Source organism: Lissotriton helveticus, chromosome 9, assembly GCF_964261635.1.
Source record: "Lissotriton helveticus chromosome 9, aLisHel1.1, whole genome shotgun sequence".
Classification (NCBI taxonomy): Eukaryota; Metazoa; Chordata; class Amphibia; order Caudata; family Salamandridae; genus Lissotriton; species Lissotriton helveticus.
Genome location: NC_136070.1, coordinates 726,138,874 through 726,151,871, shown reverse-complemented (window position 1 = coordinate 726,151,871; position 12,998 = coordinate 726,138,874). Strand labels below are relative to the sequence as shown.

The window sequence follows — 12,998 nt, the reverse complement described above, 5'->3', positions numbered from 1 at the left end:
AGCGAGCGCCGCTCGAGCGAGGACACCAAACAAACGGCAGCAAGAGCGCGAGAGAAGCGCGTATCAAAGCGGCAAACAATGCAAATACAGTGAAAACAGCATGAAAATGCACAATTTAACCAAGTAAGTACAGAAGAATAACAATAATGCACTTAACTGGCTGCGGAGCAGCAAAGAAAGAGGAAGTGGTTACCTCTAGGACTGTTTATATACTATTGGTGTACTCTATGGTTACCCTGGGTTTATGGGTAATGTAGTTTTTTGTTTCTTTACTGTTCTGTGATTGGCTGCTGTATGTCAGTAAAGAAATTGAGTATAAGCATAATCGGAGCCTCCTGTCCTGACATAGAATTGAAAATTCTTGTCACGAATGTTTGCAAATTTTTAATTTTGCTCTATCTATATTATAGAGTCTGTGCCAAATATAGGGTACACGTGACCCCTGACTTGCCTTTGAACAGTGATAGCATGGTCATTGGGGCAGGAGAGTTTCCCAGTTCGTTTTAAAACTCTCTTTCGATAAATACATCTTTGTTAATCTGATATAACAAGGAGAAACACCTCCAGGTGTTAACAAAATTCAATGTTTGAGTTCTGAAGGCACATCATACTCAACATGATCTCTGTTGCACGATTTCCATGCCAATATACAATCAACACTCAGAGGCGACTCTTAGCTCTATTCTTGTTAGGCTCCCCTGGTAAATGAGGTTTGATGCATGTCATTAACAAATTGATGGTTCGGCTCGCGGCTCTAAAAGCATAACGAATAAATGTATATAATATGCGCACGTAAAAAGCTGATGTGGATTAAAATGGCGAGCGTTCGAGTACATCCTCCATGCCTGGTGTGAGGAAGAACCACGCAGGTAGAAAGGTAAACAGTGCCAAAATCAAGACTGTGTAGCTCACCCGGCAGGCACAAAGAGGTGACACATTAGAAACCGGCACAAAAATGGCACATGATAATCGTCAAGAATTGCCTGCGCTAGGGAGATAGAAGGAGGGGACTGTGTCAATGACACGCACTGTGTCATTGGTGGAGACCGTATGGCTGCTGAAGCTGGAGTCGAGTGCATAGCCAATCACAGTAGCAATTTCCCAAGCCAATGCAAAGTCATTACACTTCCCCACCAATAACATTAGAATGTGCCTTCCTACAGGATTGGTTGAAAGCTATGTGCGTGCCAAAGGTTACATTGTGGTTTCCGTGTTTACAACTAAGAAAGAAGGCGCATGTCGGGAGTTGACACAGTCAACGAACATCAGTCTTTAATAAAACGATCCACTAATACCCTAAATGGAGAAACCCAGAAAACAAGTGAGTGGATGAATAGCTTATAGAAAAGCCCAGGGTGATAAGCACGAGTTATGGTTTTAGAAAATTGGACTCTGGGACTTGTAGTTTCGTTGTTACATTTTCTTTAATTATCTCTTTATAGCTGGATAGCGGGCTCATACTATGTGAGTCGCCTTGAAACATTTCTTTTTTTAGGCACATTTTGTTCTTGGATATGAGGTTTTGTTTCCACAGTGTAAGGGAGGACAGAATGCCAGCGGGCAAATTACTTCTGGTAAATGAGCGAGGCTGGTTTCTCAATCATAGGACGCTTCGCTTTGGGCCACTTAGCAGCAGTGGGTAATGTGTTGAGAATCTGATGGGTGAAATGGGGGCCAGTCGACAGTTGCTTAAGCACAGGTGAGGAGATTCAACGAGACCGTGAACCCTTTCTCAGGCCACAGATAAAGTGCAGCATAGTGTCATGGAAGATCGTACATGGTTTGGGGTACACTACACAGTGGCATGAAACGGCATAGGTGTGGAGGTTTAGCAGCAGAAGCCACGGATTACAATAGGCATAGAAAAACCCAGAGGGCGTTAAGACGCTCTGAAAAGTTCAGGACAAATATATTTGTTTATTGGGGATTTGCGATCAACAGTATTCTCTGCCCTTTGGGCAAGATACTATTTCAGTATACTGGGAGTGAGAGAGAGACGGGTGTCACTCGCAGAGCCATGAATAGTTTTGAATAGCTCATCCAGTATAGAGGAGTTTTCTTTGCAATCTGGGATTTGTAGTCCTAATTTTATAATGGGTTCAAGCGAACCACAAATCCCAGAATACAAACAACAAGCATTTGCAATGCAATAGGTCTCCCATTTACACAAGTTTAAGCTATTGGCATTATAAATGACACCTCCTTTTATTTATGTTTTAGAAACAAAAATAAGAGGCATTGTTATTTGTTATCAGGGTTAAGGGCATGTGGCGTCACTTCCTGAAATTCCGGTTAAAAAGTCCTATGATGTCACTTTCTGCTATCCCTGCCATTTCGGAGAGTCAGCGCCCATGGGCACATGCCCAGATCGATTGATACAGTGCAGTCTCAAGTCTTGGGCAATGCTTCATAGTTTCCATATTGGTGGTGCGCTGCACACTGCAGGGCCACGGGCAGCACTGCACTATTACCAACCGCTGGCCTGAGGGCTCTGGTCCTGCTGAACTCTCGGGGTCTGTGCATCACATCCATAGGTGACTGTCATGTGTAGTACAGCTGCACACTCACGGACTACGAGTGTGACGTTCTCTCCCTTCAACAGACTTGCCGTATGACTGTCCTCTCGGGTGACAGGGGTGCCAGGGTCTAAGCCCAGCTCTATCCGGAACCCTCTCCCTCAGAGATAACCTCCTTCCTTCCACATACGGGTTGTAACGAGCCCTTAGCAAGTCCTACCCTACAGCTCTCCTGCCTGCCTCTCCCCTGCGCTCGGCCCGGAGCCCGCCCTTCATCAAAACCCTCTTTCCAAAGAATGCGGGCAGGGCTCGATCCCCCGCCACTGACGTCAGAATCAAGGCCACGTGACTCCGAAGGAGCACCAGCCTCACAGGCGGAGATGGAGGGGGAGAGAGTGCTCACCTAACACGCACACTCTGACCGGCGCTGACACGCAGCGACAGAGGGACGCCCTGATTCAGTGACACATGCACATGCACAGAGGCAGGCATGTAAAGACGTGAAACTAACTAGGAGGATGGGGAGGGAAAGTGAAAGCGTGCCATGCGCATGCTGTGTTCAAACGCCAGCCCTACGCGATGCTGTGGCGTTGAGTGGTGCTGTGCCATTCAGTGGTGCTGTGGCATTCAGTGGTACTGAGTGATGCTGTGGCGTTGAGTGATGCTGTGTCGTTGAGTGATGCTGTGTCGTTGAGTGATGCTGTGTCGTTGAGTGATGCTGTGTCGTTTAGTGATGCTGTGGGGTTGAGTGGTGCTGTGTCGTTGAGTGGTGCTGTGTCGTTGAATGGTGCTGTGGGGTTGAGTGGTGCTGTGGGGTTGAGTGGTGCTGTGGGGTTGAGTGGTGCTGTGGGGTTGAGTGGTGCTGTGGCATTGAGTGGTGCTGAGTGATGCTGTGTCGTTGAGTGGTGTTGTGGGGTTTAGTGGTGCTGTGGGGTTGAGTGGTGCTGTGGGGTTGAGTGGTTCTGTGGGGTTGAGTGGTGCTGTGGGGTTGATTGGTGCTGTTGCGTTGAGTGATGCTGTGGCGTTGAGTGATGCTGTGTCATTGAGTGATGCTGTGGTGGTGAGTGATGCTGTGGCGTTGAGTGGTGCTGTGGTGTTGAGTGGTGCTGTGGCGTTGAGTGGTGCTGTGGCGTTGAGTGATGCTGTGGCGTTGAGTGATGCTGTGGCGTTGAGTGATGCAGTGGCGTTGAGGGGTGCTGTTGTGCTGTGGCGTTGAGTGGTGCTGTGGCTTTGAGTGGTGCTGTGGCGTTGAGTGGTGCTGTGGCGTTGAGTGGTGCTGTGGCGTTGTGGTGCTGTGGCTTTGAGTGGTGCTGAGGCGTTGAGTGGTGCTGTGGCATTGAGTGGTGCTGTGGCATTGAGTGGTGCTGTGGCGTTGAGTGGTGCTGTAGCGTTGAGTGGTGCTGTGGCGTTGAGTGGTGCTGTGGCATTCAGTGGTACTGAGTGATGCTGTGGCGTTGAGTGATGCTGTGGCGTTGAGTGATGCTGGGGCGTTGAGTGATGCTGGGGCGTTGAGTGATGCTGTGTCGTTGAGTGATGCTGTGTCGTTGAGTGATGCTGTGTCGTTGAGTGATGCGTGTCGTTGAGTGATGCTGTGTCGTTGAGTGATGCTGTGTCGTTGAGTGATGCTGTGGGGTTGATTGATGCTGTGGGGTTGAGTGGTGCTGTGGGGTTGAGTGGTGCTGTGGGGTTGAGTGGTGCTGTGGGGTTGAGTGGTGCTGTGGGGTTGAGTGGTGCTGTGGGGTTCAGTGGTGCTGTGTGATGCTGTGGCGTTGAGTGATGCTGTGGCGTTGAGTGATGCTGTGGCTTTGAGTGATGCTGTGGCTTTGAGTGATGCTGTGTCGTTGAGTGATGCTGTGTCGTTAAGCGATGCTGTGTCGTTGAGCGATGCTGTGTCGTTGAGCGATGCTGTGGGGTTGAGTGGTGCTGTGGGGTTGAGTGGTGCTGTGGGGTTGAGTGGTGCTGTGGGGTTGAGTGGTGCTGTGGGGTTGAGTGGTGCTGTGGGGTTGAGTGGTGCTGTACCATTCAGTGGTGCTGTGGCATTCAGTGGTACTGAGTGATGCTGTGTCGTTGAGTGATGCTGTGTCGTTGAGTGATGCTGTGTCGTTGAGTGATGCTGTGTCGTTGAGTGATGCTGTGTCGTTGAGTGATGCTGTGTCGTTTAGTGATGCTGTGGGGTTGAGTGGTGCTGTGTCGTTGAGTGGTGCTGTGTCGTTGAATGGTGCTGTGGGGTTGAGTGGTGCTGTGGGGTTGAGTGGTGCTGTGGGGTTGAGTGGTGCTGTGGGGTTGAGTGGTGCTGTGGGGTTGAGTGGTGCTGTGGGGTTGAGTGGTGCTGTGGGGTTGAGTGGTGCTGTGGGGTTGAGTGGTGCTGTGGGGTTGAGTGGTGCTGTGGCATTGAGTGGTGCTGAGTGATGCTGTGGGGTTGAGTGATGCTGTGGGGTTGAGTGATGCTGTGGGGTTGAGTGGTGCTGTGGGGTTGAGTGGTGCTGTGGGGTTGAGTGGTGCTGTGGGGTTGAGTGGTGCTGTGGGGTTGAGTGGTGCTGTGGGGTTGAGTGGTGCTGTGGGGTTGAGTGGTGCTGTGGGGTTGAGTGGTGCTGTGGGGTTGAGTGGTGCTGTGGCGTTGAGTGGTGCTGAGTGGTGCTGTGGCGTTGAGTGGTGCTGTGGCGTTGAGTGGTGCTGTGGCGTTGAGTGATGCTGTGGCGTTGAGTGATGCTGTGGCGTTGAGTGATGCAGTGGCGTTGAGGGATGCTGTTGCGTTGAGTGGTGCTGTGGCGTTGAGTGGTGCTGTGGCGTTGAGTGGTGCTGTGGCGTTGAGTGATGCAGTGGCGTTGAGGGATGCTGTTGCGTTGAGTGGTGCTGTCGCGTTGAGTGGTGCTGTGGCGTTGTGGTGCTGTGGCGTTGTGGTGCTGTGGTGTTGAGTGGTGCTGTGGCTTTGAGTGGTGCTGTGGATTTGAGTGGTGCTGTGGCGTTGAGTGGTGCTGTGGCATTGAGTGGTGCCGTGGCGTTGAGTGGTGCGTGGCGTTAAGTGGTGCCGTGGCGTTGAGTGGTGCCGTGGCGTTGAGTGGTGCTGTGGTGTTGAGTGGGGCTGTGGTGTTGAGTGGTGCTGTGGTGTTGAGTGGGGCTGTGGTGTTGAGTGGTGCTGTGGTGTTGAGTGGTGCTGTGGTGTTGAGTGGTGCTGTGGTGTTGAGTGGTGCTGTGGCGTTGGGTGATGCTGTGGCGTTGAGTGATGCTGTTGCATTGAATGATGCTGTGGCGTTGAGTAATGCTGTGGCGTTGAGTAGTGCTGTGGCGTTGAGTGATGCTGTGGCACTGCGGGATGCTGTGCGCTGAGTGGTGCTGTGGCGTTGAGAGGTGTGGCATTGAGTGGTGCTGTGGCGTTGAGGGGTGCTGCGGCATTCAGTGGTTCTGAGTGATTCTGTGGCGCTGAGTGGTGCTGTGGTGAGTGATGCTGAATGATGCTGTGGCGTTGAGTAATGCTGTGGCGTTGAGTAGTGCTGTGGCGTTGAGTGATGCTGTGGCATTGCGGGATGCTGTGCGCTGAGTGGTGCTGTGGCGTTGAGAGGTGTTGTGGCATTGAGTGGTGCTGTGGCGTTGAGGGGTGCTGTGGCATTCAGTGGTTCTGAGTGATTCTGTGGCGCTGAGTGGTGCTGTGGTGAGTGATGCTGAGTGATGCTGTGGCGTTGAGTGGTGCTGTGGTGTTGAGTAGTGCTGAGTGATGCTGTTGCGCTGAGTGATGCTGTTGCGCTGAGTGATGCTGTTGCGCTGAGTGATGCTGTTGCGCTGAGTGATGCTGTTGCGCTGAGTGATGCTGTTGCGCTGAGTGATGCTGTTGCGCTGAGTGATGCTGTTGCGTTGAGTGATGCTGTTGCGGTGAGTGATGCTGTGGCGTTAGTAATGCTGTGGCGTTGAGGGATGCTGTGCGCTGAGGGGTGCTGTGGCGTTGAGTGGTGCTGTGGCCTTGAGTGGTGCTGTGGCGTTGAGTGGTGCTGTGGCGTTGAGTGGTGCTGTGGCATTGAGGGGTGCTGTGGCATTGAGGGGTGCTGTGGCATTGAGGGGTGCTGTGGCGTTGAGGGGTGCTGTGGCATTCAGTGGTGCTGAGTGATTCAGTGGTGCTGAGTGATGCTGTGGTGTGTTGAGTGGGGCTGTGGTGTTGAGTGGTGCTGTGGTGTTGAGTGGTGCTGTGGTGTTGAGTGGTGCTGTGGTGTTGAGTGGTGCTGTGGGGTTGAGTGGTGCTGTGGGGTTGAGTGGTGCTGTGGCGTTGAGTGGTGCTGTGGGGTTGAGTGGTGCTGTGGGGTTGAGTGGTGCTGTGGGGTTGAGTGGTGCTGTGGGGTTGAGTGGTGCTGTGGGGTTGAGTGGTGCTGTGGGGTTGAGTGGTGCTGTGGTGTTGAGTGGTTCTGTAGCGTTGAGTGGTGCTGTGGCATTCAGTGGTACTGAGTGATGCTGTTGCGTTGAGTGATGCTGTGGCGTTGAGTGGTGCCACAGATTCACAAACACATCACGCAGATGCAGAAGTAGTTTGACCAACGGGAGCCAAGAGTCACAAAAGCAACACAATTAAAAGGAAAACAGAGACAAAGCACCCTACCAGTAGAAAAAAAAGCATTGTCAAAGTCTGGTGTTGGCTGCCAGACTTCTGACTTTGTCAATGCTTGTTTGATTCTGTTGAGAAAGCTACTGGGCCCTCGTGGATTTAAAAGAAAAATTTTTTTAAAAATGGGGAGAAGAGGATAAGCTGATAAGCACTAAAAGAAAAGGGTGCCGGCAGAGGAAAGGCAGCGCTGGGAGGGGGGCTGGGCAACCATGCCAGCATCCCGATTCACGAGCGATATCGAGGGTACGCGGAGGCAATATCCTTGTTTTTTTTACTAGTTGGGAAACTGCATCCATACTCTTGGGTACAAGTGTATTTAAAAATAAAATTGTGCGCTATCTATCCCCGTTGAAAGGCATATCGGCTCACCCTGCCTTAAATAAAATATGAAAAAATAATTCTACCCTATGAGACGAATGATGTAAAAATCAGCTGCTGGCTGAAACGCCACTGCACAACCCTCATGCAGAAGAGCAAAACGCAGCATTGTACATAATCTCCAGTAAAGAAGTTTGCTACAAAGGACGGGGCCCAGATAGGTGTTCAGGTTGCCCCCGCGCGTAGAGAAATAAACTTGAAATGTGGAAAATGAACGTTAATGATCAGCGCGGCGGCCGTGAGATGGGTGCAGCGATGAGTGAAATGAATGCCTGTAATAGGTGGTGGGGGGGGAGTGGGAGGGAGTTACTGACCAGCGCGGCGACTCTGAGATGGGAGTCGCGCTGAGAAAAATAAATGCTTGAAATATGTGAAAAATAATGTTACTGACTACGCGGCGGCCATGCACTGAGCGTTAATTGAATGCCTGTAATGTGAAACGAGCATTGGCAAGGTCAGAAAGTTAAGCGGGCGCCTGCTGAAATATTAAGCATGGGGCCCGTGTTGTTGTTCATGTTGAAAGCATAGCGCGTGACGAGGAGCAGTAAGGAAATGAGGAGCAGGCTGCAATGCTGGGTAACTTTTTTTAACAAGAAAGACGAAACTGGCATTGCGCAGAGGGGGGCGGGGGAGAGCATTCCTTTGAAGTCTGAAGCTCTCGCTATGGCGGGTCTGATGCGTGCGACAAATGGTTGTTTGTGAGATGGGTGGGGGGGAGCGGAAAGGATTCCTTGGGAGCAAATACCACTGCACAACCCTCATGCAGAAGAGCAAAACGCAGCATTGTACATAATCTCCAGTAAAGAAGTTTGCTACAAAGGACGGGGCCAGATAGGTGTTCAGGTCGCGTAGAGAAATAAACTTGAAATGTGGAAAATAAACGTTAATGATGAGCGCGGTGGCCGTCCGATGGGTGCAGCGATGAGCGAAATGAATGGCTGTACTGGGGGGGGGGGGGGGGGGGGAGAGGGAGTTACTGCCCAGCGCGTCAACTGTGAGATGGGAGTCGCGCTGAGAAAAATAAATGCTTGAAATGTGGGAAAATTAATGTTACTGACTGCGCGGCGGCCGTGCACTGAGCGAAATAAACGCCTGTAATGTTAAACGAGCATTGGCATGGTCAGAAAGTTAAGCAGGCGCCTGCTGAAATATTAAACATGGGGCCCGTGTTGTTGTTCATTTTCAAAGCATAGCTCGTGACGAGGAGCAGTACGGAAATGAGGAGCAAGCTGCAATGCTGGGTAACTTTTTTTAACAAGAAACACGAAACTGACATTGTGCTGAGGGGGGCTGAAATATTAAGCATGGGGCCCGTGTTGTTGTTCATGTTGAAAGCATAGCGCGTGACGAGGAGCAGTACGGAAATGAGGAGCAAGCTGCAATGCTGGGTAACTTTTTTAAACAAGAAACACGAAACTGGCATTGTGCAGAGGGGGGCGGGGGAGAGCATTCCTTTGAAGTCTGTAGCTCTCGCTGTGGCGGGTCTGATGCGTGCGACAAATGGTGGTTTGTGAGGTGGGGGGGAGGAGCGGTAGGGATTCCTTGGGGGCAAATTGGTGCGAGGCTAGGTGAGTGAGGCCAAGCGCGCGCTGGCGAAGCGTCATGCTTCGATTGATCACATGCATTGGGAGGAATCCGCTTGTTCAAGAGAGTTTGTTTACCCTGCAATAGGTTCGAGCTATTAATCCCTGCGGGATATAATAGTCGAGACCTAAAAATTACAAAGTTATTATGCATCAGGAATCAATCTGCATTCCGGCAGCATGTCAGGATACAACAGGAAAGAAAAGTTTTTTTTACGCCTTCTTTTATACCCTTTGTACTAAATAAACTATCTAATTTTCTGAAACATTTGGGGTCTCAAATGTCTCTGATTGGTCCAACCAAGGGGTGGATGATCATAACCTCATCTCAGCTTCCGCAATTTCAGCAATTTTCAATATGGTCTTTGTCTTTGTAAATGTTCATGTCACTCGTGTCCTCAATTCGTAATTTTGGTCTTCTTTCCCATGATTTCACTACCGACTTCCAATTTGTTGGCAGTCATTCAGGGTTCCAGGGCAGTTTGTCCTTGACCCATCTCATTCAGCTAGAGGCTTTGCAAGCTTCGTCTACAGTTTTCATTCACAGCTCTGTGCATGCGTAATACGCCTCAAACTAGATTTCATGCAAAGGTCCATTTTCCTACAGGCCGCAGAGGCCCATACAGGAACTATTATAGAAACAAACACAGCTATTAATTATTGAATTAAAACCCATTCTGTTTACCTCCCCCTTCATTAAGGTATCCCTGTTAGTTGTTACTTCAAAATAAAGCACAATTATGCGTGATTTTTCTTACCCATCTTTCTGTTTCTGCCACAAATAGACAAACAGAAAGCACATTCATGCCGCTTTCGGATTAATTTAAAGCTGCTTGTTAGTTTAGGACATGACAAAGTTAGTATTTCAAACCACTCAATTAGTTCATGTTACTGTTATGGGAAAGAGACTTTACAAGGGGTATACAAAATTTTGTTTCTACCCTCGCTCCATCAACTTCCCCCTTTGGTGATCTTATCACCAAATCTCCCCTAAATTTTATCAAAATTTAATAAAACATGTTTCAAATTCTTCAGTTAGTATTAGTCTACAAATTTGTTTAATCTATCTCTCTATTTCTTTTATACTCTATTGATTGAAATTCTTCCATCTCAACATCTTCATTTTCTCGTTCTTTATCTTGTCTTTCTTTACTCATCTTCTTTATTGATCTCTTAATATTTCTCTTTTTCTAATCATGCAACATATTCTTAATATTAATATCACTATTGCTATTACTATCACTGGAAAAATTACCATACCTATAATTGAACTACCTATTTCATATAACCAATGTTTAACTGCTGTAAAACCTTTACCTATTTTTCCAAGAACCCTATAAACTTCCAGTGCTTCAATTTCTTTATGCAACTCTGTAATATTTCTAATATACTTTTCAATTTTGTGACTTTTATCTGGTATGTACGTGCAACAGTGCTGTACATGTAAGGTTCCACAAACTCCTCCCTCTTTTGCCAAGATTATGTCAAGAGCAAGACGATTCTGCATCACCATAGCTCTCATAGCAACTAATTCAGTATCTACCATTAAAAATCCTCGTGCAGTATCTGTTGACAATCGATCTACTATCGTTGACAACTTTCAAATTTTGTTTGCATTAAAAGATATCCCCACCATTTGTATCAGTGCTCCAAAAATGTCACCAATTATTTCAGCTACACTCTCTCTTTTTCTACGACTTAAATGTTTACCTATCTCATATGTTCCTCTAGTACTTCTATCTACATGAAAGATTTTTGGAAAGAACAAGCCAACCTAGCATGTCCCGTACCAATGATTTGGTAATTTGTAATTAGCCTTATTTCCGCAAATAAAATATATCCCAGGAAAAATTGGATCCTTACCTCCTTTAAACCCCCATCCCTCAATTATACGATATGTATCTTCACATTGACTCGCTCCCACAAAGTAGTTATCATACAAAGTATTGTCTCTGCGAATACAGAATTTCCCTAGGGATGGAGTGTCTATATTTATAGCACCATTCATATTCTGACCATTCAATTTTTCATCCTCAGCTTGCCAAAACTCTGATTTGGTATGTCTCATGCTTTCATTTCTTTTGTACATAGCCCTCCTTTCTTCAACCATATTTAAAAATACTTTTTCTTTATTCCTCATCTTTCAAGTCAAATTATGTCTAAAGGCATACTCGTGTGTCAATTCCCGCGTTACTAAGAAAAATTCTCCCATTACTTAAGCTGGCTTGACCTTATTTAATGCATTATCAATTCTCAGCTTCGCAAAAATATCAGAATTGGAATAATAATACTCTAATTTTCCTGTGTGTGTGTGTTATAAAACAAACTCGCTATTACACTGCATGTCACACCATATGTAAGTGGAAGATGTTGATAGGTCACACCTTCTGAGACAGATGCTGGTAATTTCACACACAAGTAGCAATCGCTAGCATCCATAGTTCTAACATACTCAGATAGCAATCTTGAAAAAGTATTTCTAAAGAAATCGCTAATCGATCTATCCTGGTGAATTTCTGGTCCATATGCAGGTGGTTTATCAGTTTTGAACTCATTCTTAGTCACATTGTATTGTAACTTCTCAAAATTGTCTCTAAAAAGAATAATAACAGCTAAAATCAACCATACTAGAATTAGCAATACAGTGCATATCATTGACATTTTGCAACATTTTCTAAAAATTGAACACTTAGTAACTTGTTCATTACTAGCCATTTCTCTTTTTTTTACACAGCGAGTTTTCTAACAATTTTCTTTACCCTTATTTTATTGCCTCTTCAGTATGCATTCATAATGCTTTTTCAATGTCAGTCTTTTCGAATTTTGGATCGTCCTTCAAGCCTTCACAATCAGTACTTCTTTTTTCTTTTAGTCTCAGTTCCTTTTACTCACTTTCTTTTTCCAAATCTATGATATTCAGATTTTCTTGGCTGATTCCTACTTCCTCTATAGGAGGCAAGATTATATATGTCCACTCAGGTAATTTGTATGTCTGATTTGGTCTTTTTACTCTCTTTGCCCTCTGAACTACTTCAATTTTCCTTCCCAATGATTCCTTTTGACTTGTTATTTCATCACTTGATCTTCTGATTTCCTTGCTTTATTAACCAACTTGAATCTCAGTCCATCATTTTCTTTAGGCCAATTGTCTCCTTTTCAAACTTTGTTTGTCTTTGGTTCTGTAGGATTATGTTCCACTCTCCAAGCTCTTTTCCTAGAACTTCTCCTTAATTGTGCTTCATCATCACTGTTATCAGTTTCACATTCTGTATTTTCAACAGTTTCATTTACAATGACTTTTATGATGTCTGTACCTTTTTCAAAATCAAGTCTTTCTTTACTCGGCAGTTTCACTCTGTTAGGATCATCTCCATAACTGGTACTTGGAATCTCATCCTTGTCGTGAGTTACTTCCGCTTTTCCAGTGTCAGGACTTTGGTCCCTATTTTCAGAGTTTTCTGACTGCTTTTCAATACTTTCTTGAGTATCAGTTTTGTCTGTATTTGGTTCAATACATTCACTGGCTTCAGTTCTTACCAAATCTCGACATTCAGGTCGATCTTCAGAATTTGGTATTTCAACAACTTCACCTTTCCTTCTGATGCAGAACTGGCATCCGATACTTCCAGATGTCGACGTTCCTGTCGAGCTTCAGTATCTGGATTCTTCTCTGGTTCTCCTTCTGAGTCAGAGTCAGTTGTGCTTTCACCTTCGTATGGATCATCAGGTTCAGGCACACAGATTGTGTGGCTTGCATGCACCCATCTTTTAATTCCAGCACACTTGACTGCAGTTGTGCTGACCAGAATAACTTGTCTTGGCCTCTGCCAACGAGGTACCAAACAGTTTCTTCTTCGGGTGTACCTTTATCCGAACCCAGTCTCCTGGAACTAGATCATGAGCTGGTTGTGTTTCTTTCGTGTTTGATTCAGT

At 46.8% G+C, this 12,998-nt stretch overlaps 1 protein-coding gene across 2 annotated transcripts in view; it reads left to right on the top strand.

The window, feature by feature from the left end:
• The first annotated feature begins 1,188 nt into the window (after window positions 1-1,188).
• Window positions 1,189-12,998, top strand: part of CCS (copper chaperone for superoxide dismutase) — a 531,446-nt gene continuing 519,636 nt past the window's right edge. Inside the window, exon 1 of one of the 2 annotated variants that reach the window (XM_078660836.1) lies at window positions 1,189-1,321. In XM_078660836.1, coding sequence (XP_078516962.1) covers window positions 1,301-1,321 — 21 coding nt within the window. In that variant the 5' untranslated portion in view covers window positions 1,189-1,300. The remainder of the gene's footprint in view (window positions 1,322-12,998) is intronic. The other variant, XM_078660837.1, reaches the window with a different exon arrangement.